General features: G+C 54.0%; 5 protein-coding genes across 5 annotated transcripts; 3 read left to right on the plus strand and 2 right to left on the minus strand.

Annotated features, from left to right (window-relative positions):
• Window positions 1-5,459: 5,459 nt before the first annotated feature.
• On the minus strand, window positions 5,460-6,328 carry BZA05DRAFT_224116 (PAPA-1-like conserved region-domain-containing protein). Its single transcript, XM_051479748.1, has 4 exons — window positions 6,084-6,328; window positions 5,920-6,035; window positions 5,601-5,864; window positions 5,460-5,549 (listed from the first exon to the last, which is right to left on the minus strand). The coding sequence occupies exons 1-3, from the start codon at window positions 6,163-6,165 to the stop codon at window positions 5,703-5,705; spliced, it is 360 nt and encodes a 119-aa protein (XP_051342242.1). The 5' UTR covers window positions 6,166-6,328; the 3' UTR covers window positions 5,460-5,549; window positions 5,601-5,702.
• Window positions 6,329-7,529: 1,201 nt separating this feature from the next.
• Window positions 7,530-10,073, plus strand: BZA05DRAFT_390387 (ferric-chelate reductase-like protein). Its single transcript, XM_051482887.1, has 3 exons — window positions 7,530-8,101; window positions 8,170-8,436; window positions 8,506-10,073. Exons 1-3 carry the CDS (start codon window positions 7,821-7,823, stop codon window positions 9,902-9,904), a joined length of 1,947 nt encoding a protein of 648 aa, XP_051342243.1. The 5' UTR covers window positions 7,530-7,820; the 3' UTR covers window positions 9,905-10,073.
• A 4,083-nt stretch (window positions 10,074-14,156) lies between these two features.
• On the plus strand, window positions 14,157-17,182 carry BZA05DRAFT_434459 (uncharacterized protein; the record flags this gene model as incomplete). The annotated part of the gene is made up of 5 exons (XM_051486322.1): window positions 14,157-14,205; window positions 14,326-14,572; window positions 14,633-14,871; window positions 14,928-16,624; window positions 16,682-17,182. The coding sequence occupies 5 exons, from the start codon at window positions 14,157-14,159 to the stop codon at window positions 17,180-17,182; spliced, it is 2,733 nt and encodes a 910-aa protein (XP_051342244.1).
• A 402-nt stretch (window positions 17,183-17,584) lies between these two features.
• BZA05DRAFT_429081 (uncharacterized protein) lies at window positions 17,585-18,654 on the minus strand (the record flags this gene model as incomplete). The annotated part of the gene is made up of 2 exons (XM_051486117.1): window positions 17,585-18,503; window positions 18,562-18,654. 2 exons carry the CDS (start codon window positions 18,652-18,654, stop codon window positions 17,886-17,888), a joined length of 711 nt encoding a protein of 236 aa, XP_051342245.1. The 3' UTR covers window positions 17,585-17,885.
• A 5,715-nt stretch (window positions 18,655-24,369) lies between these two features.
• On the plus strand, window positions 24,370-25,073 carry BZA05DRAFT_224481 (PAPA-1-like conserved region-domain-containing protein). The gene is made up of 3 exons (XM_051479749.1): window positions 24,370-24,611; window positions 24,660-24,775; window positions 24,831-25,073. Exons 1-3 carry the CDS (start codon window positions 24,533-24,535, stop codon window positions 24,990-24,992), a joined length of 357 nt encoding a protein of 118 aa, XP_051342246.1. The 5' UTR covers window positions 24,370-24,532; the 3' UTR covers window positions 24,993-25,073.
• The last annotated feature ends 1,180 nt before the right edge of the window (window positions 25,074-26,253 follow it).

A 26,253-nucleotide genomic window follows, 5' to 3' on the forward strand; every position in this document is an offset into this window, starting at 1 on the left:
GGAGCCAGCAGGCAAGCGACGAGATGGGAAGGGTATGGACGGCTTTCGATTATATTTTTGCGATGAGGATTTTTTTCTAGTTTGCGAGATCAGTGGGCAGTTGATAAAAGATGGATGAGCAGAGCGGGGGAAATCCACGCACACACGCACACACACACCACATACACAACCTGGGCCAGGAAGGAGGTAGAGTAGATAATCGAGAGTAGTTGGCGAGGGGTGGTGAGGAACAACTATGGGAGGGAGAGGGGGCGGGGGACAGGCCTGGTGACGTCCGTCCGTCACAGCAAGCTTGACTGTTTCGCGACGAAGAAGAAGCGGGAAAGAACTGGACAGCGAAGAAGCGCTCTGTCCGTCGGCAATGTACGATATATATATCTGTATAAATATCGCCAGACAGCAGATGTCGATGTACGTAGGCAGGAGGCAGAAATATTAACGAGGAGAAGAGAAGACGGTTCTCCAGGTTGGGTCCGCAGTTCCTTCTTCATCTTCTTGTTCGCTACCACGCAGCCCACCAACCATCCATCCCCTCTACTGCTTATCCTACCTCCCCCGGGCCCCACCTGCTTCTTGCCTGCCTGCTTGCCCTGCCTGCTCGTCTTATTTGCAGGGAATAAAGCGACAGCCAACGCTGCATGAAATCATCACCTCCACCTCGACGAACCCACCACCACGGTGCGCGCCGGCCAATAGTCCTCGCGGCGTAGCTAAGTTAACTACTGCATTGTGGCCAGTCATCCAGCAAGCCTATCGCGGTCGCAGTAGTTAGCAGCGGGGTCTTTTGCTGCCTTTTCCTCAGCAAACGAGAATGAAACACAAATTCACATCAAAGCGCCGAGGGGAGTCGGGAGTCGGGAGGACTCCGGAGTGACTGACTCGCTCGGTGAGGTGATGTCCTACAGTGAGTGAGGGGAGAGAATGCGAAAGCGAGCGAGCGAGAGAGCGTCGTCAACAAACAACAACAGGCAAGCACCCTATTGTTCCAATCACCACCTCCCGGCAGCCCGCGTCGGCTAACCAGCCCGTAACGTGATGGCTGGATTAGCAGAGCGAGCCGAATGTCGGAAGCGTGCCTTCTTCTCCTCTTCGTCGTCATTATTTATTTGTAGAGTGGCCTCTCTGACGGTTAAGTCTGACCACCCAGAGGCCGGTTTCGATCTCTCTCTCGGTCGCTTGGTGCTGTCGCAGCCTTAGGAGCAAAGCAGAAGTGAAAAAATGCGTCGTCGAATGGGAGTCCGGAACCGCAATAATAGCTAGAGTACTGGACCGTCGCGAATCCAAATCAGCCAGCGAGAACGCCCGCCCTATGTATGTCCCGGTATCAGTCCTAGGCATCAGCCATCTCCATACGGTATGTGTGTGCTTAGTTATGCGCTGCACAGCGACGTTTCATCGATGTCTATCTGCTGCGGGGTTTTTTTAGGAGTGCTTTTTTAGGGCCCTTTTTTATCTCATGATTTATCCGTCCGCCTGGAGGTTGCCCTCCCTGCATGCAACCACGGTCCACAGCCACGGCCACGGCCAACGAGTGGCCACTGGCTAGTGGCCAACCCACAGAGAAATAAACGAATAAACGAGTCTGGGGAAATCGAGAGAAAATAAAACGAAAGTGAGGGACACGAAAGGAAACCGAAACGACCCATCCCATCTTGGGGTCCCATCTTGGGATGAAATGCTCTATTTTTTTTGTTTCATTCGTGTGTTTATTTTTGTTTTTATTTTTATTTGGCAACGAGTCGACGACATCATCATCGTCATCATCATCAACGGCTTCGCCCGTCACCAGACTCGCGACTCACGACGCCCAACTATTTCCGTGCTTCGCTTACCAAATATCTGCTCCCAACTCCTAAGAGGAAACGATCTTGGAAGTCGGGAGTCGCGAGTCGGGAGTCGGACTGTCGGACTGTTGACGCTCCCGTCTGTCGCTGTGGGAATAGGATGAGGTTCGCAGCTCAAGTCGCGGGCGAAGTAGAGTAGAAGCAGAAGCAGAAGTAGAAGCGGGCACCTCTTGAATGTTGATCGTGCCCCTCACTTCTCTAGAACCCCATAAAATGAGTCGCGATCCACAAGATCGGCAAGCTCTGGGAAATGAGCAATGGGATTTCCAGCCAACCGCAAGAGCTGAGCTGAGCTTGGACTCTGGAGCTGTCGAGCCGTGCATGATGCAGAGCTTGAGCTCCCATGCAGCTCGCGATTCTGCGGTGGCGCAGTCCCGGAGTTGGCACGGCTGCTGCATAACTAAGCGGCTTCACGGCGCATCGTACAAACAGTACATAGCGGACGGAAGCGGGGTTACACGGGGAAGGAGGGCTTCATGCGGCCTCACTCGGTCGGATGGCGAGTCACCCATCAACACTTTTGCCATCGTCATCCAGGGATGGAACAGAGCTCTCTTATCATCCCATGTTGCGACTGGAATTCTCTACGACCGAAGCGGCACAGAGTCACAGACCGCCCCGGATACATCCATCATACCAGAGACGGTTCGAAAGCGGGGTGTATTAGTAGCCAGCAGTTCCGCTGCTGCTGCTGCTGCTGCTGCTACTCCTGCTGTGATCCTTTCCCTTTCCCTTTCCCTTTCCCTTTCCCTTTCCCTTTCCCTTTCCCTTTCCCTTTCCCTTTCCCTTTCCCTTTCCCTTTCCCTTTCCCCGTACCCATCGAGTCATCGAGCCATCCAGCCATTGAGCCATCCAGCCATCCAGCCATTGAGTCATTAATCAATGGACGGTACCGATCGTGCTCATCGAGTCATCGACAGCTTTTCTCCTCCATCTGGAAAAGTATATACATCGCAGGCTCCGAGCAGCTAGTTCAACTGCAGGTGATCGATCAATGAAGTCCACCAGTGCCACCCACCACCCGAAACCTTCCAGTGAACTGTGAGGCACATTCGCCCGGGTATGCCCACTCCCACGATCGAATCCGTTCAAACAAACGGAAACGGAAACGGAAACGAATACAGCCGGATGCAGCTAGTCCTACCGTAGAGTAGAGTACTTATCAACTCGGGCGGGCCGCTGGCTGATGAATGTCTACCGTACCATAGGTATTACACCCTGCGGCCTGTCGTCCGGTCTGTTGGTCCCGCTTTCGCCCGCACCACTCTTGAGTCTCGCGCCAGAGATAGGCATGGTTATGGGGAACGATGTGCTCGCTGCCGGACGAATTGCACGGTGTATATGATTAGGTTGTGATCCTCTGGCACGCCCTAAAACTCTACGGCGGAAGCTCTCCGCACCGCTGCACACTCCATTCGCCGCGGCCACAGCCCGCACGTCCGGTCTCGCCACTATCTTCTCGGCCCAATGAAGTCAACGACGAGCTAGGAAACAATCAGAAACTCGAGGCGATCACCCCACTCCCCCCACCCCACTTCACTCCACTCCTTCTGGTCCGAATCGATTCAACTAAACTCGGCGGCCGAATGATTGGTGATGCTGCGGTGGCACCTCTCAACGGCTACGGAATCGAATGCAGGTGGGTGGGTGGCTGGATTGATGGTACGCTCCACAATCGATAATCGAACATCAAACCACTGGTGCTGTTATTGACCGACTAAGTAACGCTACTGCTAGGGTGGTGGGAGTGGGGTGAGGACGTGCGGTAGGATAGTAGGTATAGGTGATGAGGAGATTGTAACTTTCTGCACAGTACATCACTCGCTGCAAAGACTGGAATGTGTGTTGGAATGTGTGCACAAGTACCTATTGTATTGTTTGAGTCTGAAAGCCTCGAGAGAAGACAGAAAAGACGGGTGGTAGTCGGCCAGTGCGGCAGTGCTTCACACCGTCATGACCACGAAAGCGACTAAGCAACGAGTGAGATATTACAAGAATGTGGGTGGGATATCACTCGTTCTGCGGAAGTAAGTAAAAAGTAGGTAACTGGTCGTGGGGCGGTATTTGGAGCAGCCAGCTGTTGACAAGCGGCACACCCTTGGAAGAGTCACCCATTATACGGACGATTAACAACGACGCCCCGGGCCCGGCTAAAAGTACGTCATTCAGGCACGGAAGCACATCGCCACTCTTCGCCGAAGAGAGCCCGAGATCACCATCGAATCTCAGGATCAGATCATCTGATGGCGGCCGGCATACAAAGGCGTCCCCGGAACGAGATGGTAACCGAATAAGCGGCACCTCCACCACCTCCACCACTACCACCACCGGCCCGCCAAGTTCCAACTTGGAGACTGATCTAAAAGAACAAACGCAAAACTCAAGGATTTATTTTTAAGAGACGCCGAATTCGGACCCCGCACATGATGATTATCACTAAGCCCTCCTTCACATCCTCATTTTGCATTGCCTCCGAAAAGCTTCCTCGTTCCGCTGTCTGTGTAGAGCTCAGTGTATTAGCTACATGTCCTACGTCTTGTTCGGTGGTAGTAATCGGTGACATACCTGGTAAATTTACTGCTGGAACGGCGTTCCCACCCAGCGTGGAATCCACCGCAGTGTCGTTAGTTTCCACAGCGCCCATGCGCTTCGCTTCCCCCCCCCCCTCCGGTCTCTAGAAAACATTCCTATTCTCAAAGGAAACTAGGAGCTCGTAGCTCTTTGGGTCCGAAGATTCCCTGGTGAGTTCGGCAGGTGAAGGACCGACCTGCTGGTATAGTCTCGTTGCCCCCTTCTTCCAGCAAGAAATTTAGAACAACAAGTCAGGACATTACCTCAGTTGTAGATGCCCAGGAAAATGGGCAGTTCTAGGTAACCAGCCTGGAAAATGTGGCAAGTGTAGTGTCCACGGCGTGACCGCGAGAACCTAATGGTTGGTTAGCTACATAAGCCGCGGCAGTGATACCAGTTGAGTGGCAACTTACTACTCTGAAGCGCAGGGGGAAATCATTCCCCCCGCTGTGGATGTGGTTCCCGGCGTGTTGCCGGGAAACGTCGCCGTGCCGCTGCGGCGGCAGGGCGAGCGGGCGCAGCCCGTGAGGATCTGCGGGAACTCTGTATCCCGACGACAATCCTCACATACGTCCCCGAAGGGAGGGGGCAAAAATGATTTACCCCGGCTGTGGGCGTCGTCCCCGGCTTGTTGCGGAGAAATCCAGTCTTGCTTCGCGTTCCCCTCCCTCCAAAGTCCAAACACGCCACAACGTTTCCCTTCTCGAAGGAAACCGGGAGCTAGTGGAACATAGGGATGGAAAACGCCCCGGTGAGTTCGGCGAGGGAAGGCCCAAGGGCCAACCTGCTGGTGTTTTGCCTCCCTTGCCTCCTCCCCGACGCTTCCTAGTCCCAGTCCCGTTGTCTGTGTAGAACCCAATGTATTAGCTGCATATTGATGGGACAGGCAGAGATTTCGAAGCAATTGTTGTGGGTTGGATACCAACTGGCAACTTACGTCCCCGAAGGGAGGGGGGGAAACTATTCCCCCCACTGTGGTACGTTCCCCGAAGGGAGGGGGGAAATCATTCGCCCCGATGCCGGCGCGAACCCCGGTTGGTTATCGGCAGCGACGACGGGCCGCGGCTGCGTATAACGGCCCTCATGGGGCTGGTCAGTGGCCGCTGAGACGCACTCAGACAACATCTGGTCGAACTGGTTGGTTAGCTACATAAGCCGCGGTAGTGATACGAAGTGGCAACTTACCTCCCCGAAGGGTTGGGGGAAATCATACCCCCAAAGCACCCCGATAGCAAAGTCGAAACGATTCGGTCGATCAAGAAGTAGAATTTCTAATCCGGGTGTCGTCTACTTCTTGTTGCGGACCCAGCAGGTCATGATCGGCGGGCGCTGCGGGCCATCTCCCATGAGTGAGTCGGCCTGGTCCGCGGGGGTAGCATCACTAGTGGCCCTGCCCTTGCCACGCATCTTGGGGGTCTGCTTCTTGAGGAGGCGGTGGATCGTGTCCATCTATTCAAGAATAAGGTTAGTCAATATTGAGAGGAAAGAAGAAGAGAATTATCACCTTCTCCTCTTCCAGTTTCTGGTCGGTGAGGTTCTTGCGGCGGCGAGCCATTTCAGCCCTCCTGAGCTCCTGCCCTTGGGCAGAGAGCGTCACCGCCTTATTGGCGCGCGGCTTTTCTGTCCAGAAGTCAGTAGAGAAAGTCGAACCAGAAACCGGATTCATACCGAAAGTACTCGGGAGCTCCAGCAGTTCTGCGGTGGTGATGTCTCCCATTCTGGTGAGCTGACGGTTGGTCAAGCGGCTCATGTCTGGCGTACCAGTCCTGCTCAAAAGTTGGGGGTGGTTCCATCGTCATCGGAATCCATCAGCTCATCGTCGGTCTCCCCTTCGGCATCGTCGTCTCCGTTATCATCGTCGTCGGATTCTTCCTGGATGATCTTTCTGCCACGGGGGAAACAATTCCCCCCACTGTGGTAAGGTCCCCCGAAGGGAGGGGGGAAATCATTCCCCCCGATGCCGGTGCGATCCCCGGCTAGTTACTGGCAGCGTCGACGGGCCGCGGCTGCGTAAAACTGCCCTCATGGGGCTGATGCTGGCCACTGGCCGTTTGGTGAAATTGTTGATGGTGGCTAATGTCGATGTTGATGTATGTGTTGAGGATAGCGAGAGGAGAGAGAGCGGAGAGGGGGAAGAGAGGAGCCTTTTATAAGAAAGTGGGTGCGGCTTGGTGCGGACTGTGTCGCCGGTGCGGCTGGTGCGAGTTGGTGTGGCCGGTGCGGAGCCCGCATCCCCACACACGCTGGAGAACTAGGTAACAGTGTCAAACTTTAGTCGGCCACATACGTCGGCACGAATAAGGTTTCGTGGTGGAAGGTCGAAACCGAGTCTTGACGGCCGCGACGAAGTGTCGACGAGCATATGGTTACGCGGCAGCGGCGAACTTTAGGCGGCACTTTAAGAAAGCGGGTACGACTTGGTGTGGCTAGTGCTGATCTTGCATCTCCGCACGAGAACTAGGTAACAGTAGGTACATACCTCGAGCGTCGAATCCTTCATCCACCACATCAGATTTGCGTGCAGCTTCGCAGTTCGAAACCTCCATGGATTATGGATACCGACCAGTCCCCCTTCCAGCTTGACACTGTGAAGGTACCTACATACTACATAGCCCGCCGATTATTATCTTATCTTCTCACCTCACGATTTGGCCGGCTATCAAGTAACATACTACCTACATGTAGGCGGGTATATTGTCTTTTTCGCCGTGTGCCTTCACTGGCTCTCACTCGCCACTCTACTCTACACACCCAGGCCCCTAGTCCAAATCCAGTCCCGTCCATCACTATCACCATCGGCCAACTGCGATCCACCCGGCGGCGTGTGGAGTGAACAGATGAGCAAGTTTATTTCTCCCCTTTTTGCCGCCGACGTATGGTGAAGATACCTGGATAGAACGGTCATTTATTCCGCATCCCTGACAGACAGCGGAAGAAAAGAAAACGTGCTCAAACGAGCGCATTGAATTTTGTACTGCTTGGCGGTTGGGTGTGGTGGGGCCGGGGGATGTCGGTGGGGACCTAGAGGGGGGACTCTGGATTGGGGCTCAAATTTGCACGAACAGCCGCTGCCGGCGGAACGTTTTATTTCTATGTCTTCGCTCGCCAAAGTATACTGCACCGACTCCGGGCAGCCCTATGTACGTCCGTCCGACGCCACGTCTGGCATGCAATGCTTACATACATACACCTGGATGAATTGCATCCGTGGGAGTAAAAGAAGTTGCATTAGGCACCTAGTTCGGTATTCCTATTTCAACTAGCCGGCAATTACCGGTGAGATGCTGGAGGGGAGGGGGGACGCATATGCGCTGGTTTCGTGCGCATAAACACGACCGATTAGGCTGCTATTCGAGCTCAATCGACCGCGACCCTCAACCCTCAACCCGCGCAGATAGTCTTTGAATGGTCGGCCAAATATATTCCCACGACTTCCCCGGCAACCTCGTAGACTTGCATCCGTCCGTCACGACAAACCAACGACCATCAACAGCAACAATAACCGAAATGAGTCTCCACGACCTATCGGAACGGCACTCGTCAACCCACACGGGCGGGGATGGCAAAGGGACCGGAACCTGGCACTGGGGATACGGCTGGCAAACAGTGCCGTGTGTGGGCGTCGAGGCGTACTGTGGGTACATGGATTTGTACTTTAACATGCACGATCTGACCATGCTATACACGTACGTACCTGCGGTTGTTTGTCTCCCCCGTGGGGTTGGATGCAACTGACATGGGGGGTGTGATCAAGGTTTTTCCTGTGGTGGGTTGTCGCTGGCCTTGTTCTCGCGGTTGGGGCGTTACGATTCTGGGCGAGGAGAAAGAGCGCGGCTGGGACAGTGGATGTGGAGGGTCGCAGATGTGGAAAAGGAGGTGTGGTGAAGGCGCTCCGTGCGAGTATTGTCGCGGCGAGGAGGAGGGGACTGAGGCAGGGGTTTTTACTGGGGACGTTTAAGGGCGTGACGAGGGTTCAGATCACGGTCTTGGTTATGGTGGTGATATACCTTGCTATATTCTCGTTTGTGCCCCGATTATTCTACTCCAGCGTGGAGTAGTACCTACCGATGGCTGAACGTTGCGAGGACAGTTTCATCGGCGGGACGTACAACAAAGTAATCCAGGAAGCTACAAAGAAGCGTACCGAACTCGGCTGGTGGTCTAATCGGGTCGGCTCGCTCGCCTTCGCGCTGACGCCGCTGACACTGATCCTCTCGATGCGGGAGAACATCTTCTCGCTGATCACCGGAATTCCGCACCAGCACTTCAACTTCATGCACCGGGTCCTTGGCTGGATCATCTTCGCACAGAGCCTTCTTCACACAATCGGCTGGACAGTCGTGCAGGGTTACTTCTTCGAGCCACAGACGCAGCCGCAGTATCTGGCGATCCAGTGGAAGGAGCGCTACTACAAGTGGGGGTTCGTCGCGCAGATGCTCCTGGCGTTTCTGTGGGTCGGGAGTCTATCCCCGGTCGTGCGGAGGATCGGCCACGAGGCGTTCCGGAAGAGCCACTATGTCCTAGCCGTGTTGTACCTGGGCGGCTGCTGGGGCCACTGGCCGGAGATGAAGGAGTGGATGATTGCCAGTATCGTGGTGTTTTTTTTCGATCGCGGGTGCAGGTTTCTCCGGATCACGCTCATTCACTGCGGGATGAAATCCAAGACTGCCGGCTTTGGGTTCAAGTACGCGGCTGCTAAGACCGTGACGGAAACGGACGCCGATGGGACACATGTCGTCGTGTTGAGACTCCTCGCGAAGCCGCTGCACTACGTTCCCGGCCAGCACTTCTTCCTCACGTTCCCGAGTATCACCCTTCTACAGTCGCACCCGTTCACCCCCGCTGTCGTCAATGGCCACGAGCAGGTGTACGTGATCGTCGGGATGGCAGGAGAAACGGGCCGATTAGTGGAAGCGGCACGAGCCGGAAGTGAAGGGGGACTACCAGTGATTCTATGTGGACCGTACGGTTCCCCGCGGGTGATCGACAATGGCGCGGAAAACTTCCTACTCGTGGCAGGAGGAACAGGAGTATCATTTACACTTCCCCTACTGGCGGCTTTGGTCGAGAAGAAGACAGCCGGAAAGCTCCACTTCGTGTGGATCATCCGCCGACTAGAGAATCTGGCCTGGATCCGTGCAGAGCTATTAGCATTAATCGATACGGCACTCAACAGTAAGCTTACGCTTCAGGTGGTTATTTATATCACCAGAGATGGCGAGGCGGTGGCCCCGACGTTGAGCGAGACAGATAGTACGCATGGACTGGAGAAGTATGCTGCCTATGGCCGTCCTATGTGCAAGGAAGTTGTGGCGGCGTTTAGGGAGAGTACCGCTGGTGGCGGTAGATCCCAGGTGCTAGCAAGTGGGCCTGCAGGAATGGGGAGGGAATTGAGGGACGCAGTCGCAGAATCAAACGACGCAGCGAAGGTGTGGAGGGGTCAGGAAGCGTCGGATGTGGGCCTGTACTGGGATAGCCGGTATTGGTGAGGAGTTTGGGATTTTTCTTTTGGACTCTAGTTTAATGCTGTGATGACGGATTGCGGGAATTCATTTTGTGTCGTGGAGACAATGCGAACTACGAAGGTACCGTGAACGTAGCAGATCGGATGGCCATGGGTTTTTGTTGTCCAATGAATAGAAACAGTGCTTTTTCCCACTGTATTCCTCACTCGTTGTGAATACCCAGCCAAAGCCTTCATCCAAACATGAAATCTCACCCACTTTTAGATGCCATTCGCGCAGTTCGTCTCCCTTGCATCACCACGTCGACCAGTAACCCGCCACCCAGAATTGGACACGGCTGAATGTAAAAGGATAAAACAAAAAACCACTATCTAGCCATCGAGCCTAGGTTGGAGACAACGTGGACAAGAAATCATCTTGATAAATTGCAACTTTCACATTATAAATACAGGTGGGGTAATAATATGTAGCTGTTAACCATCGGTGACCGAGGCGCGCAAGTCCGCCACGAAAAAGAATATAACACAATCTAGAGAGATTCGGGGTTTGGGAGCACGAAGGTGGGTGATGGACAGAAGCCGCTTGTGGCTGACAACCGTTGATGGACCTCCGCTCGCGTGGCGTTCCCGATACTTGGGCAAGCAAGGCAGTTTTATAGCACAGTCGGGCTAATGATAGCCTAAACGTACCAATCCGAATATTCATGGTCAGGCGCCACGCTTGGCCTCAAAAGTCACCGTCAAAATCAAGTCATCTGTGCCCCTCGCTGTTTCTAGAACCCATATCGTCCGAGGATAAGCTTCTGACAACGACCAAGATGCAGCATGCAGGGCGATGAGATGAGCGAAGTCGCACTGCCTGAGAAGAAATGCGGAGTGTAGCTGCCTTGGAATAGGTATTCCCCGGTGTACCAATACTGACTGACAACATCTTTGCATAGCCCCCCATAGGTACCCGACTGTAGCCTGGGAGTTGACAATGACAAAATCGGAAGGTATCTGGGTTCCAAGAGCTGCTCCTAGAGTTCTTCACAGACTCCGTCTCTCGAGATCTAGGGATTTGATCCTGTACTGATGGTCACGTAAACAGGTAAACAGGTATTATCATTCGGATTGGACAGCATCGGAGGAACCGGAGGTAGAATTGCCGGTGATTGTCCAAGATCATCCTAAGTAACCTATATTCCCCCGATAGCGAAAGCAATAACTGCCGGACGCGCGTGTCCCTTTTGTGTAGCAAACTATTCGAGTAGTCAGAGGCGTCCAGAGCCGAGACGAGAAGCCAAAGCCAAACTCACCCGAAAGCAAAAACCATAAACGCCAGACTTTTTTGCCGTGCAAACGACAGAACGCGATTCCGCCTCTTTTTCCTCCGCTCACATCCCTTTCAATTGATCCAGCAAGTCTTCGACGTTCCCGCTCTTCTTCTTCTCTTCCTTCTTATCCACGGCCGAGTCCACCTCCATATCCTTCGTCGGCTCCACAAGATCAAACTTTTTGCCGCTTTTCCCACTAAGCAGTCCCTCACTCACAAGGATAGTGTCCAGGTCATCGGCGAGCAGCGAGTTTTTGTGTTTGATAGATTTAGCACTAGCCTTCGACTTCTTGTTGACGCGGGCGTTGTGAGTTCTGGTGGATCCAAGAGCCGCGGAGAACTTTTGCGGAGCGGTTTTGCGGCCGGCCATTGTGCGATGCTGTGAGTGAGATTGGTGCCGCGTTGGTGAGGTGAAGTGGGGTGTAACTTAGAGTGGGAGGCGTAGCAAGTCCAGTTACACACGCGTGACGACAAGCTTTGGCTGGCCAAGACCACTAGCTTGTGGTTAGCGTGAACCTAAGATTGGAGCTATTTAGCGAGTGAGATTGTGTGAGGCTTCGTGTTTTTGGTTCCGGAGGCTAGTTAATTAACAAGGCACGCCTCATAGTTTCGAGTATGGAGAAGACGGCAGTCAGGTCCCAGTCGCAATATATCTACCTCGGCATGGCCATTTGCGCATTCATCCCAGCCACATGTGCTACAGCTACGATTTCAATATGCATTCCGCATCAGCAGCCAAGGTGGATTTCACTCATGGTGGTATTTCGTGAATCCACAGTTGAGAATGATGCATGCATGCAGATCGTTTTCGGAGCCTCGGCACTGACAAAATGTGCCGTCAACACCCTATGGGGTGGTAACTGAAGACACTTCAGTGGCTGAGTGAAAGAACTGACATAAGTGGCAGAGTGTCTCTCCGATATCACAGCTACCGCCTAATACAGTAGTTCTAGGGCTACTATATACTATGACAGTATTAGACGTTAATCTGCTCTCGTAAATTCTGGACATTGGTACACTCAGGCATTTGCCTACTCTCAGTTCAATATGACTTTCGAACATTCATTATCATCTGTTTGGTGAGCTCGAGTTGACAATTATTCCTCTTTATAGGTTCTATGATATATTTCTCCATATGCGATATGAATTATGTCTTTAGAAGTCAACAATCTGCTGGATATACTCTACTGCACGAGTGAGACCTGTGAGGCACATACTTTGAAGAGCCGTCCGCCAGCCGTCCTCCAGCCGCGGCCAGCCGCGGCCAGTTTCTACGTGCATATCTTCTGGAAGCCAAATTCCCGATCTTCTCCGCCACAATTTTACGTATCCGGCATTCCATTGCTGGTCATGAGGTCCTCAACTAGGAGCTGAAGCGCTGTGTCGATAACCGCAGCGATCCACTGCCAAACTCCCCCGCTATTGATATTCCTACAGGGCCCAGCGATACCGAATATAAACTAAGTATATACGGAGATATAGGCACATAAGATATGTACATGGACGTTGGAGTCCGGTAGTGGATGTCCCGCCATTCCCATGCCTGTTCCGGAGTTCTGGGTAGGATTATAGTAGCTGTGCATATGGTTGTGGAGAAACCCTGTATAATAACGTCCTACTCTAGTGTAACCCCTCCCCAAAAAGCAGATGAAAGTTTTAGATACAGACGTCGCTGGCTGGAGGGACCATCGGGCTTTTTCCGCGTCAGGAACTAAACTGTTAATATGTTCGGTTGTGGAGGCTGCGGCGACCGAGTGATTTCCAGTGGAACGCTGTCCTCCGGCCTCAGATGACGAAACGTCATGTGTTGGACTGCGCAATCGGCGACAAAGCGACGATTCGGACCTGCATCCAGCCACTATCTATATTAGTAGTCCCGATCTCCGACCCACACCAATCTCTGTATGATGTCTCATCCCGCCCAAGACCTGACCTCGGATTGCAGCATCAGAACGTTCCTAGCGTATTGGAACGTGGTTGGGACAGCGGTAAACATGACGCCCAGACAAGTGTTTCCTAACCCGAGGAGACCTTTCCTCAATGACCGAGCGAATATCTAGCACCTTGTACGAAGTCTCTATATCTGGCTTCTAGGTCAGTCAATCATGCCCCGCACATTGACGTGGATTTCCCCACCATGGTGGCCGCAAACCCTAGATGATCGGAATTCCTCATTGCAATTAATCGCATGCCAGAGTAATTTTTCCTATACATCTCATTGCTCAACAGCTGACTGATGATGCCTCGAGATGCGACCTACTGATGGACCGCCGCAGTATCGAGCCCCGCCATTTCTCTGCATTCACCAACGGAACGGATTTCGTTTTCGCTTTTTCCCAGTGGGGCTCCCGGATGGTCGGTGCGCGGTGGTGATCTCCGAAAATACATAGTGAACCCAGGTCGCGGGGATCGACAGGGGGCCGTGACCGGAGCTTTTTGATCCCCTGATCTCCCTGTTAACTTTGATGATATGTATCGCGCCGAGGTTCTTTACCCTGCACTCACCGTACATCACCCACCCACCCTTAACGAGAAACAAGATGTCTTATCCAAATCCTTCAGATTAATACCTACGATATCGAAAAAACCATTCCCGGATCGACGACACCACAAGGATCCATCTTGCGGGGAGAGTGCACGGTGTCACCGAGGCTCACGGTAGCCGTCGCCTACGTTTGAGGGCTTTGCTTGCGGCCGGTGATATTGACCGACGCCGAAGCTGGGGGGGTATGAAACGTACCTTTACCAGATCGCAAGGCTTTTGCAATATGTTTTTTCTTCTTGGAGGCGATAAAATTCAGAGAGCAATACATAAACACAGACGTCCACCCGGTTGGATTTCTGGACGTCAAGCGGATCTGCCTGCCTTCCATTCATTCTCTTGTTTGTCCATTCACTCCTTAGCATTTGTGTTTTCCATCGAAAGATCCCGGTGATATTGATTCGGCTATCTAGTGCCATCATGAAGCTCTCTGCATTATTACTTCTTACAGCGCTGCAGCTAGCAGTTGGTAGGCCTCAAGACGGCCATGATCACGAACATACGACCACTACTCAGACCCCGACGGTGAGCGGTACTGAACCGTCTACTACTCGGACTCCGACGGCGAGCGGTACTGAACCGGCAACAGTACCTTCGCCAATTGGAGCAGCTCCCAGCGATTGCAAAGCCATCTCCACCGACTCGACATGGCCTACTGTCTCGGTTTGGACTGCTGCTCTTCCCGGTATCGAGGCCAAGCATGTGGAGGATGTCGGGCGGCCGGACTACTTCTACACGGCGACAAATGCGACAGGCGTTCAGGCTGCAGTCAAGTTTGCTGCCGCGAACAACCTGCGATTGGTAGTCGTCAACAGTGGACATGATTTCCTGGGAAGGTTGGCTGGTTACCGTTGTCCTTCATTGTTCCCAAATGACTTGTCGCTAACGCAATGCAGGAATGATGCCCCCTCGGGATTGAGCCTTGATATTAGCAAGTTGACTGGTGTAAATGTTCTTACATCTTTCACTCCCGGAACCACCGGTGCCACTAGCCCCAGCCCATCTGCTGCCGCCAACGTGGTTAAGCCTGTCGCTGGCCAGCAGGCAGCTGTTACTTTCGGTGCCGGAGTGAGTACGCAGGCCTTAAACGACGCCATTGCCGCTTCTGGACTCTTCACGCTTGGTGCTGCTCACGGTGAGCTCTCCCACGAACCCCATGTCTCTCTCTATTTCGTCGTTGACAGGAAACAGGTAGTGTCAAGACCGCCGGAGGATGGGGACAGGCTGGTGGTCATGCACCACTCTCTAGCAAGTATGGTCTCGGCGTGGACCAGGTTTTGGAGTACAAGGTCGTCACCGCGGACGGCAAACTGGTCATCGCCAACTCCAAGACGAATACCGATCTTTTCTGGGCCCTGAGGGGAGGAGGAGGATCCACATTCGGTGTGGTCGTCGAAGCCACCGTGAAGGCGTACCCATCACCCACGGTCACTGTGACGAACTGGTGGATCAATGCCACCGATGCCGCAAACCCCGGCCAGGGATTCTGGGACGCCGCCGCCTACCTTCACAGCCAGTTCCCAGCGCTCAATGCCAAGGGCGTCCAGGGGTACTACTATGTCTACCCAGCCGCCATGAAGGGTATCTTTCTCACCGCCGACACTGACGCCGGAGAGGCCATCTCCAAGGCTCTCTGGGACCCTGTCCTTACGAAGCTCGGATCGTACTCCGGTATGTTCAATGCTACCATCAAATTTAACGACTACGCCAACTACAAGGCGTACTTTGATGCCCGCTTTGGGGCCGAGCATGACGATGGCGGACATGAGCACAAGAGGTGGTTGGAGAAGAGACACGGCGATATGACCGAGCCCATGGGAATCACCCCCATGGATAGCCGTCTCCTGGGACAAACCGCCCTACAGAGCACCGGCTTGGCTGCCGCCCTCAAGGCTGCCATGCCCCAGGTTCCCGATGGACAGCTCCGTGGTCATCTTGTCGGTGGTGGAAAGGTTATGACGTCGACCGAGGACACTTCCGTCCTTCCCGCGTGGCGAAAGGCCTACGTCCATCTCATCGGAACCGGTGTTGGACTCGTCAAGACCGACTCCCTCAGGACCTTGGCTCCCGACATGGGTGCATACGTCAACGAGGCGTCCTCCACCAACCCCAACTGGAAGACCGACTTCTGGGGGACCAACTACGCAAAGCTCTCGACGATCAAGACCAAGTACGATCCCACGGGCGTCTTCTGGGCCACTCCCGGGATCAACGCGGACCAATGGGCCGTCAAGGACGGCCGTCTCTGCAAGTCCACAACGTCTTCCGATGCCGTGGCTCCCGCCAACGACAACAAGAACTACGCCACGCGCGGCTCCTCCAACGAGGACATCCTGTCCGCCTTCCCCGGAACCTCAACCGCCCCCGGCCATGACCACGGTGATGAGGGCGAGAACTGCGAGGAGGATCCGCACTCTGGACACGACGAGATCCCCGCGGGTTTCATCCAGGAGCCCGACCTCGACTATCGGCAGACGCCTACCACTCCCGGCGCCACCTTCACCAAGACCCGCCATGGCCCCTATAACATGGACGCCATGGGCATGATCGCGAACCGCCCCATCATCAGCCCGCAGAAGCCGTGCAGCAATTGCTACGTCGTTGCGCTCCAGGCCGGACTCGAGTACGCCGATGGCACCCCTGCGAACGTCGATACCGGCGCGTGGCTCCATCATATGGTCCTCGTCAACGCCGGCACCGGAAAGTATGATCTCGTCTGTGGACGTCCGTCCCCGAAGCGTCTGTATGCCGCCGGTAACGAGCGCACCACGTCCCGTATCAACGGCTCGGGCAAGTACGGATTGGCCATCGCTTCTTCGGATAGGCTCATGATGATCATGGAGTTGATGAACGAGTCTAACGTCGCAATGACCGTGTACCTGACCATGGTAAGCCCTCCTTCTCCTCTGAGATCCCCCCATCCGACTTCAAACTGACAAATAAAGACCTACGAGTGGATCCCGATGTCCACATCCGGCTACAAAGAAGCGCACACGGCCTGGCTCGACGTCGGCAACTGCGGGGGCTCCGACGTGCCAGCAAAGGAGGGCGTATTCGAGCTCAAGTCCAACGGGTGGCGGTCCACCGTTGCGGGCCGGCTGCTATTCGCGAGCGGGCACGTGCACGACGGCGGGCACGAGACAGCGATCTTGCTCAACGGAAAGGAGATCTGCGTGTCGCGCCAGCTGTACGGGATGAAGCCCGGCTATACCGTGCCCGAGGGCGGCCTTCCTGGCGGCAGCGGCCATGACGACGGCGGACATGGACATGAAGCTTCGAAACATATCTCGACCTCGGGCATCTGCAAGGACTATGGCACTGTTAATGTTGGTGATACCTTAACCGTTGTGGCGAGGTATAATACTACCATGCACCCGCTCATGCCTGGACATGATGGTACGCCGCATCCGATTATGGGTATCTCAAGGACGTACATCGGACCGTAGGGTGTGGGTTGGGGGTAGCGGGGCTGTTGAACAGCTGGTTGACATTGAGGTTTTGATATTTCTTTTGTGTGACTGGAATTGATTGGCATTCGAGTTGTGTGTGTGTGTGTGGGGGGGGGGGGGGGGGGGATTGTTCATATGTATGTAGGGGGAGACTTCAATCAATAACTACTCAGTCGAATAGGGCTGGTTCGAATGATTCCATGTTGAGGTGCTCCGCGATGCTTTGAATAATCTTCCCAGAGATGAAGCGTGAAGGTGATACTCCGGCTCAATCATTACCCCCCTCCCCCAGCCGTTTGCTCGTAGGATCCCGTTGAAGTCTCGAGTCTTGAGTCGGTTATAACCGTTGCAGATCGGAAGTCACTACCGTCGAGTTCGACAACCGGGCCATCCGAGCACCCGCCATGATATGGAGAAACACAAGTCTTTAGGTATCGTAAAGTACATCATTTTAAGCAGCCATCAGATCATCACAAGTGAGTAGTAGTTACAGCGAAAGAAATCTCGAGTATCGCCTCCTTTCCCCCACATTATGAAGTAATTCCCAGAAAACGCCGCCGCCAGAATAAAGGAAAAAAACGTAAACATTGATTTCGTAACCATCATTTCATGTTTCATTCGTAACTTCATTTTCTACCTCCATCCCCCCTAATAGTTATTCGTTCGTGGGTCGATACGTGTATGTAGGTATGCTATTCGCTCATAAACGTTCGTCATAGACGTACGATCTCGGTCTCGGGCTCCTGGAGCTCCTGGAGTGATGTCCATGGCTCCTCCTGGCACGGCGGGGGCGCTCGGGGTAGCCCGCCGGATCGGTGTAGACCTTCTCAACGACGGGGGCATCCTCGATGACGACGGTGCGGTTCTTTTCCATCTCCTGTTCGTTCTGCTTGCAGACGACGACGGCCAGGATGGCGGTGATGAAGAACATGATGATGTTTGCGATGGCGAGGCCCCACGCCGCCTTGATCAGATTGCAGTTGTTGGGGTTGTCCGAGAAGTCCGTCCTGTTGTCGGTTGCGGTGCCCGTCGGGACTGCGGTTATGCGCTGCCCATCGGACGTGATGAACACCGTCTGCGTCGTGCTCTGCCCGACCGCGTTGCATTCGTAGTTGGCGATGTTGGAGGTCGTCGCTACGCCCGCGATCAGCGCGCCCATCGCCACGATGTCCCAGAAGGCGATCCACAGGGCGGTGTTGCCCGCGCGGAGGACGGCGATCAGGATGCAGAAGCTCCAGACGGAGGCGAGGAGCGTCACGATGAAGAGCGTCAGGACTCCGCCGGGGGTGTCGATGTTGTTGCCGTTGTACCTGCGAGTCTGTCAGCGTTGAGAACGTAGGCCAATGGGACGCTGCGGTCGTGACTTGCCAGCTGACCACTGCGGCCATCAGGGCCCATGCTGGAATCAGCGTCAGGATCTGGAGGACTCGGAAGACAGTGTGGGCCTGGCCGGCGCCTTCGTTTGCCATGTTGTCTGTAGTAATCGACGTTTCAGAACTCGAGATGTCTGGCGATGGAGCGAGCGAGCGAGCGAGCGGATGGATGTCGATTTCGTTATTTGAAAGAGCTGGGTGATATGTAGCACACGGCTGACGCTGCTAACCAAGCAAGTACGGTATACGGTAGTGCGTATGTATGAGAACGAAAGCACTTGCTGTTCCTCGCGCCGGGCCTTCTTAAAGCTCTGCCTCGCTCTCGATTCGGCTGCTGTAGGACGGCCTGATTTTCGACAGCTGCAGCACTACAATCCGATGACGTCGTTTTGACGATACTCGCAGTATACGGCAGGGAACCCCGGCCCCGGGCGTTTCAATCTCTACCTGCCGACGATGCGCTGGAAGAATCCTCCGAACCCGACCGATTAATAAATCCCACATGTGTAAACGAAGAAAGAAAGACAAAAAAGACGTGTGCGGGGTTTCCGGATGTTCTCAGATCCGCCGCTGCGCGAGGAAGGTCGGTTTCGTGGGGACGGAAATAGGAACGGTACATACGTGATCGCACCGCGCAGATCACTCGTGCGAAAGCAGGACAGGATATACCTAGGGTACCGGGTGACAACTGGCTCGGCTAGGTATAAAGTATCCTCGTCGTCACATGTTGGCTTTGAATTCAAGAGGCTGGACAGCGGAGACGCAGCAGAGCCGACGCTGTCGGAATGTCCGATTGGATTACGATGAGTCTGAAATGATGATCGACCTTAACCAGGCCAGGCGCGAGCACAGTAACCACGGCACTCTATTCCAGTAGAGCCGCCTATGTATAGTACTGTGCTCTGAGTAGTTTATCCACTCTACCGAATCTTCTCTCCGCATTACTCCCTTACTGAGCTTTCGTTAACGGCTGACGAGTCCGTACGCACAATCGAGCCGATTGCCAGTACGTCGGAGAATCTTATTTCTGACGTCAAGCTGAACTCCTCCGCCGTACCTACTATGTACACACGACACGCTAACAAAAACTGCGGCTGGAACCTTCTGTCGGCCTTCGCCGGGATGGTATGTAGTTATGCCGGTACTCTATTCACCGTTCACGATGGTGCGACGTCAATCGCGGGAATGCGTGATCCCGCGCCCAACCAACCCCTCCTCGGGATCGGTGCGGTTCTGGGGGCCGAGGCGTCTTTCTGATGGGCTTAGTCGTCTCGAGACCCGAGACTCGGGTCTGTTCGCACATGCAGTGACCGCAGGTTTATAGCCTAGTGTCAAACTTAGTCACGCGGAGAGGTCGGTACGATTAAGGTTTCGCGCTAATTGGTCGAGTCTCGACGGCCGCGACGGAGTGTCGACGAGCATATGGTTACATACGCAGCGGCGAACGTTAGGATGCACCTCAGTCTTGTATCTATATGAAGAGATGCCTTACCGCTGATGATAGGTTTTTGGCTGTATTGAATCAATTATCTCTGTTGTTCTGTCTATATATTTCATCACCCAGCAGATCACTCCAAAGAACAAAAACCTGTGGATGGATTACTAGAAGCATGTAAGCATTCCTTCGTCGTCACAACAAAATCACTGCAACGGAGCGGGGGGAACGGGCGGTGCGTGTTTGCAAGGCAGCGCTAGCAGTAATAGTTTGGAGGCTAGGTTGGCGGAAGCCTGGCTTGTGCCGCGGAGATGGGTGGTACGGCGGGAATGTGCTGCGGCGATGCGTGACTGCCGTTGTCGACTTGACGAGAAAACTTTGCAGGAGAACATGGTCACAAGGATAGCGTTGGGTGCGCGGTTTGCCATCTTTTACGAAAGCTGCAGTTTTTTGTTCGCCTTTCGGTCGTCTTGGTTTGCTGGTTCCGAGTTCCTCGGCGTGTGCGGGGATGGGGGGGGTTGCGGGGATGCGGCCTCAGTACCGGCCGCACCGACCGCACCAAGCCACACCCGCCTTTCTTATAAAAGGCTCCTTTTCCCCCCCTTTCTTATAAAAGGCTCCTTTTCCCCCCCTCTCCGCTCTCTCTCCTCTATCTATCTCTCCTCAACATAGACATCAACATCAACCACTATCAACAATTTCACGCAACGGCACTGGCCAGCCCCATCAGCCCCATGAGGGCAGTTGTACGCCGCCGCGGCAGGAAGATACTTACTCGCAACAATCCGGGGTTCTCAACCACAGCCGGGGCAAATAGTTCCCCCCCTTCGGGGACGTCGGCCACGTAAGTTGCCACTTAACGAGTATCACTGCCGCGGCCTATATAGCTTAGGTGAAGCCGACGCTTGCTGCCTGTACTAGAGAGATGTTGACCAAGAGTTAGGAATTAGAATGATTACGCCAACTACTCCCTACGTCCTAGGGTTGGCCCAATCCCCGCAGCAAGAATCTTCCACTTGCTCTCCATCACCGCCATTAATCTTCCACCGGTGACCTTCCAGTGGTTTTGCCCGATGTCGAGGTGCTTGGAGGGAATGATTTCCCCATCCCTTCGGGGAAGTAAGTTGCCACTTAGTATCACTGCCACGGCGTATGTAGCTAACCAACCATCAGGTTCTCGCGGCCACGCAGTGGACCTGGCCAGTTTGCCTGGCAAGGTCTGCGTTTGCGTCGGGCTCGCGGCTTACGGCCGCTTGCCCTGCCGAAACGATATTTCCCGGCAAATTGCCGGGGTATCGCACCCACATCGGGGGGGAACTATTCCCCCCATCCCTTCGCGGATGCGGATGTAAGTTGCCACTTAGTATCACTGCCACGGCGTATGTAGCTAATCAACCATCAGGCTCTCGCTGCTGATAAGTGGGCCTGCCAGTTTTCCTGGCAAGGTCCACGTCTGCGCCCGGTTCGCAGGCGACTTTGGGCTTCGTGGGCTGGCGGCCGTGGGCTTTCTTACTTTGTTGGAGCGCTTCAGCGTCTGGTAGAGAGCTGGGTGGATACTGGAGATATGCTAGATTGATGATGAGGAATACAATGGTCTTGAACCGTTGGGGTGGGGTGCTGTCGTCTGGATAATCTCCATGTTCGGGGTCCGAAGTCGGCGTTTTTTGAAAATAATTACTTGAGTTCTGCGTTTGGTCTTTTAAATCAGTCTCCAAGTTTGCGGGGTGGCGGTGGTGCCACCCATTCATCGGCCTTCTCGTTCCCGGAGACGCCTTTGTGTGCCGGGTACCATCTGATCTCGATGGTGATCGGTCTGTGTAATCGACAGTTCTGGGAGTTGTGGGTCAGCCGCGCGCGTTAATTTCAATGATAATCTCAGGTTCGGCGATGTCTTTTCGTGTCTCGATGGCGTACTTCTGGCCGGGGCTTGGGGTGTCGTGGGTCAGTCTTGAAATTGCCACTTGCACCTCTGTGTTGATGGTGACTCGGTCAAGGGTATACCGCCGCTCGGCCGCACAATTCGCGATCACATCACGTCTTTGGAGTGGCGCCAGTACCTTACCGTGGTGGAGTCTATTCCCCTCAGGTGGCGACCGGCCGCAAAATCTAGATAGGTAAACTACACTAATGACGAGTATCGGTCAGTGCCGGTGATATTTTTTTAGCAGGCGTACCGCTTGTCGTGGTACCGTCTGCGCACGGCGCCATACTTACAGTACTGCGCAGGAAACAGTGGTACAGTACCGCACTGCCCGGTATCAGCGTGCCTCGCCATGACGCCGGTGCGGAGGGTAGAGGGTTAGTCACAGACTGGGAAAACCCGCGCCGGAGGAGAGACGCTGTACAGCGTAAGACTGGTCGGTTCGCCACGGCCTGCACATACTCATATCGGTACAGCCAGCGGTACCGTTTCCTTCCTGTTCAGTGGGCGGTGGATCTACTATCCATAATGCTCATATCGTAGTCACGAAGGAATCTACCACGTCCTAGGTACATACCAATGATGATGGTGGAGAATTGGTCTGCTTCATGTATCACTTGTTCGAGAGTTTCTAACCTATCTCACCTGAAGCAAAAACATTAACAAGTCACCACATAAGCAATTAACCCGTGTTTTGCATCTTTCCATACTTCATAAAGTGCCAGAATGTACGCAAGGAGCCTAGATCAGATGAATTGATGTTGTTGGTGTTGCTTGGTACGGACTGTGTCAGATCACGGCGTCTGGAGGATATGAAGGATCTCTCCTCATGTTCGCTGTAAGGCGCTGGCAATGGTGATTTTTCAAGGAGCACTATTTGAAGGAGTCAAGGACTCAGCCATGCGAACTTTATCCGGAGGAGGAAATTTGTTCTGGTTTCTGATCTCGCCGGCGTGTCGATCTCCAAATGGCAGACATATTCTGCATATTTAGAAGGGTACCGGGCCCGGAAAAGAGGAAGCAAGCAATAAACAGTTACATCTTCCTACATATCCTCCTGTCGAACGTAGTATATTTGACGGACGGGTATGTGCTACATTACATCTTTTAGGATTTAGGACTGTCGTGCCCTGTCACAGTGCTTTCGAATATGTACCTAAGTAATTCTTCAGCTTGTGCGCGGATGGGGGCGTGCGGGGATGCGGGGATGCGGGGATGCGGGGATGCGGGGATGCGGGGATGCGGGGATGCGGGGATGCGGGGATGCGGGGAATCTGGGCTCAGCACCAGCCGCACCAAGCCGCACCAAGCCACCCCCGCTTTCTTGAAGTGCCGCCTAAAGTTCGCCGCCGACGCGTAACCATATCCTCGTCGATACTCCGCAGCCGTCCAGATTCGAGGTACATACCTCGAGCGTCGAATCCTTCATCCACCACATCAGATTTGCGTGCAGCTTCGCAGTTCGAAACCTCCATGGATTATGGATACCGACCAGTCCCCCTTCCAGCTTGACACTGTGAAGGTACCTACATACTACATAGCCCGCCGATTATTATCTTATCTTCTCACCTCACGATTTGGCCGGCTATCAAGTAACATACTACCTACATGTAGGCGGGTATATTGTCTTTTTCGCCGTGTGCCTTCACTGGCTCTCACTCGCCACTCTACTCTACACACCCAGGCCCCTAGTCCAAATCCAGTCCCGTCCATCACTATCACCATCGGCCAACTGCGATCCACCCGGCGGCGTGTGGAGTGAACAGATGAGCAAGTTTATTTCTCCCCTTTTTGCCGCCGACGTATGGTGAAGATACCTGGATAGAACGGTCATTTATTCCGCATCCCTGACAGACAGCGGAAGAAAAGAAAACGTGCTCAAACGAGCGCATTGAATTTTGTATTGACACTTTTATCTATCTCCTCACAACTGCGGAAATCTCGCCCTTGGAATAGTTGCTGATGAACAAGTTTTCCTCAGTGTCGTCACATAGGGTAACTGTTCATCCTCAGCCACTTATCCAATCTCAGATAATAACCTGCAGGAGGGTAGAGGTGAGGGCGGGGGGGCGGGGGGCGGGGGCGGGGAAGCCCTAAATTTCCGGCCGCGTGACTAGTTCTTCAGCGTGTGCGGGGATGCGGGCTCCGCACCGGCCACACCAACTCGCACCAGCCGCACCGGCGACACAGTCCGCACCAAGCCGCACCCACTTTCTTATAAAAGGCTCCTCTCCTCCCCCTCTCCGCTCTCTCTCCTCTCGCTATCCTCAACACATACATCAACATCGACATTAACCACCATCAACAATTTCACCAAACGGCCAGTGGCCAGCATCAGCCCCATGAGGGCAGTTTTACGCAGCCGCGGCCCGTCGACGCTGCCAGTAACTAGCCGGGGATCGCACCGGCATCGGGGGGAATGATTTCCCCCCTCCCTTCGGGGGACCTTACCACAGTGGGGGGAATTGTTTCCCCCGTGGCAGAAAGATCATCCAGGAAGAATCCGACGACGATGATAACGGAGACGACGATGCCGAAGGGGAGACCGACGATGAGCTGATGGATTCCGATGACGATGGAACCACCCCCAACTTTTGAGCAGGACTGGTACGCCAGACATGAGCCGCTTGACCAACCGTCAGCTCACCAGAATGGGAGACATCACCGCAGAACTGCTGGAGCTCCCGAGTACTTTCGGTATGAATCCGGTTTCTGGTTCGACTTTCTCTACTGACTTCTGGACAGAAAAGCCGCGCGCCAATAAGGCGGTGACGCTCTCTGCCCAAGGGCAGGAGCTCAGGAGGGCTGAAATGGCTCGCCGCCGCAAGAACCTCACCGACCAGAAACTGGAAGAGGAGAAGGTGATAATTCTCTTCTTCTTTCCTCTCAATATTGACTAACCTTATTCTTGAATAGATGGACACGATCCACCGCCTCCTCAAGAAGCAGACCCCCAAGATGCGTGGCAAGGGCAGGGCCACTAGTGATGCTACCCCCGCGGACCAGGCCGACTCACTCATGGGAGATGGCCCGCAGCGCCCGCCGATCATGACCTGCTGGGTCCGCAACAAGAAGTAGACGACACCCGGATTAGAAATTCTACTTCTTGATCGACCGAATCGTTTCGACTTTGCTATCGGGGTGCTTTGGGGGTATGATTTCCCCCAACCCTTCGGGGAGGTAAGTTGCCACTTCGTATCACTACCGCGGCTTATGTAGCTAACCAACCAGTTCGACCAGATGTTGTCTGAGTGCGTCTCAGCGGCCACTGACCAGCCCCATGAGGGCCGTTATACGCAGCCGCGGCCCGTCGTCGCTGCCGATAACCAACCGGGGTTCGCGCCGGCATCGGGGCGAATGATTTCCCCCCTCCCTTCGGGGAACGTACCACAGTGGGGGGAATAGTTTCCCCCCCTCCCTTCGGGGACGTAAGTTGCCAGTTGGTATCCAACCCACAACAATTGCTTCGAAATCTCTGCCTGTCCCATCAATATGCAGCTAATACATTGGGTTCTACACAGACAACGGGACTGGGACTAGGAAGCGTCGGGGAGGAGGCAAGGGAGGTTAAACGAGGATGTGAAGGAGGGCTTAGTGATAATCATCATGTGCGGGGTCCGAAGTCGGCGGAGACTCTAGAGAGTATGGCCACCCTTGCCAAGGCTCTTGCTGCCAAAGACTACAACACCGCGGGTAACATCCAGGTGAATTTGTTGACCAACAAGACCGCCGAGTGCACACAATGGATGACGGGAGTCATCTTGAAAATAATATCTTGATTTCTGTGTTTGTTCATTTGAATCAGTCTCCAAGTTAGCGGGGTAGTGATGGTGCCGCTCATTCATCTGCCTTCTCGTTCCCTGGGATGTCTTTGTGTGTTGGGCACCATCTGATCTCGACAATGGTGGGTGGAGGACAGTCGAGAGTCGATACCTTCATACCTGCATTGTACGTTTTGTCCGATTAACACCTCACGATCAGGTAAGTACCTACATACACACCTCCATAATACTTCTCACTTGAGCAAAACTTTTTTTGTTTAATCAGTGATTGCTTGCGACCTATGTAAGTATGTAGATCATGACAAGATATTTACACACTCCGGTTCCACGTCATTGCCCAACCCGATAGTCATCAAGCGGCCCAATGTGAATTTCACGCCCTCCGGCTCGGCCTGTCCTAGCTACGAAGACACTTCTACGTAATCAAGTAAGTAGGTACCCGCTGGTTAATCCCTCCGCATATCGTCTGCGATTCACCACCATGTATGTATCTAAAATAGAACCCGCCTACCAGTCCTGCCCTGCCACAGTGCTCTTGAATATGTACCTACTGTTTG

Source organism: Tricharina praecox (genome assembly GCF_024521635.1).
Source record: "Tricharina praecox strain CBS 144465 chromosome Unknown BZA05scaffold_5, whole genome shotgun sequence".
Lineage (NCBI taxonomy): Eukaryota > Fungi > Ascomycota > Pezizomycetes > Pezizales > Pyronemataceae > Tricharina > Tricharina praecox.

What these genes read in the sequence shown, in the direction of transcription:
- BZA05DRAFT_224116 (XM_051479748.1), bottom strand. Translation starts at nt 6,165, where the DNA reads ATGAGCCGCTTGACCAACCGTCAGCTCACCAGAATGGGAGACATCACC. An exon ending in GGAGCTCCCGAGTACTTTCG is followed by an intron (nt 6,036 to 6,083) that starts GTATGAATCCGG and finishes ACTTCTGGACAG; the next exon opens with AAAAGCCGCGCGCCAATAAG. An exon ending in AGAAACTGGAAGAGGAGAAG is followed by an intron (nt 5,865 to 5,919) that starts GTGATAATTCTC and finishes ATTCTTGAATAG; the next exon opens with ATGGACACGATCCACCGCCT.
- BZA05DRAFT_390387 (XM_051482887.1), top strand. Translation starts at nt 7,821, where the DNA reads ATGGTCGGCCAAATATATTCCCACGACTTCCCCGGCAACCTCGTAGAC. An exon ending in GATCTGACCATGCTATACAC is followed by an intron (nt 8,102 to 8,169) that starts GTACGTACCTGC and finishes GGTGTGATCAAG; the next exon opens with GTTTTTCCTGTGGTGGGTTG. An exon ending in ATATACCTTGCTATATTCTC is followed by an intron (nt 8,437 to 8,505) that starts GTTTGTGCCCCG and finishes TTGCGAGGACAG; the next exon opens with TTTCATCGGCGGGACGTACA.
- BZA05DRAFT_224481 (XM_051479749.1), top strand. Translation starts at nt 24,533, where the DNA reads ATGAGCCGCTTGACCAACCGTCAGCTCACCAGAATGGGAGACATCACC. An exon ending in GGAGCTCCCGAGTACTTTCG is followed by an intron (nt 24,612 to 24,659) that starts GTATGAATCCGG and finishes ACTTCTGGACAG; the next exon opens with AAAAGCCGCGCGCCAATAAG. An exon ending in AGAAACTGGAAGAGGAGAAG is followed by an intron (nt 24,776 to 24,830) that starts GTGATAATTCTC and finishes ATTCTTGAATAG; the next exon opens with ATGGACACGATCCACCGCCT.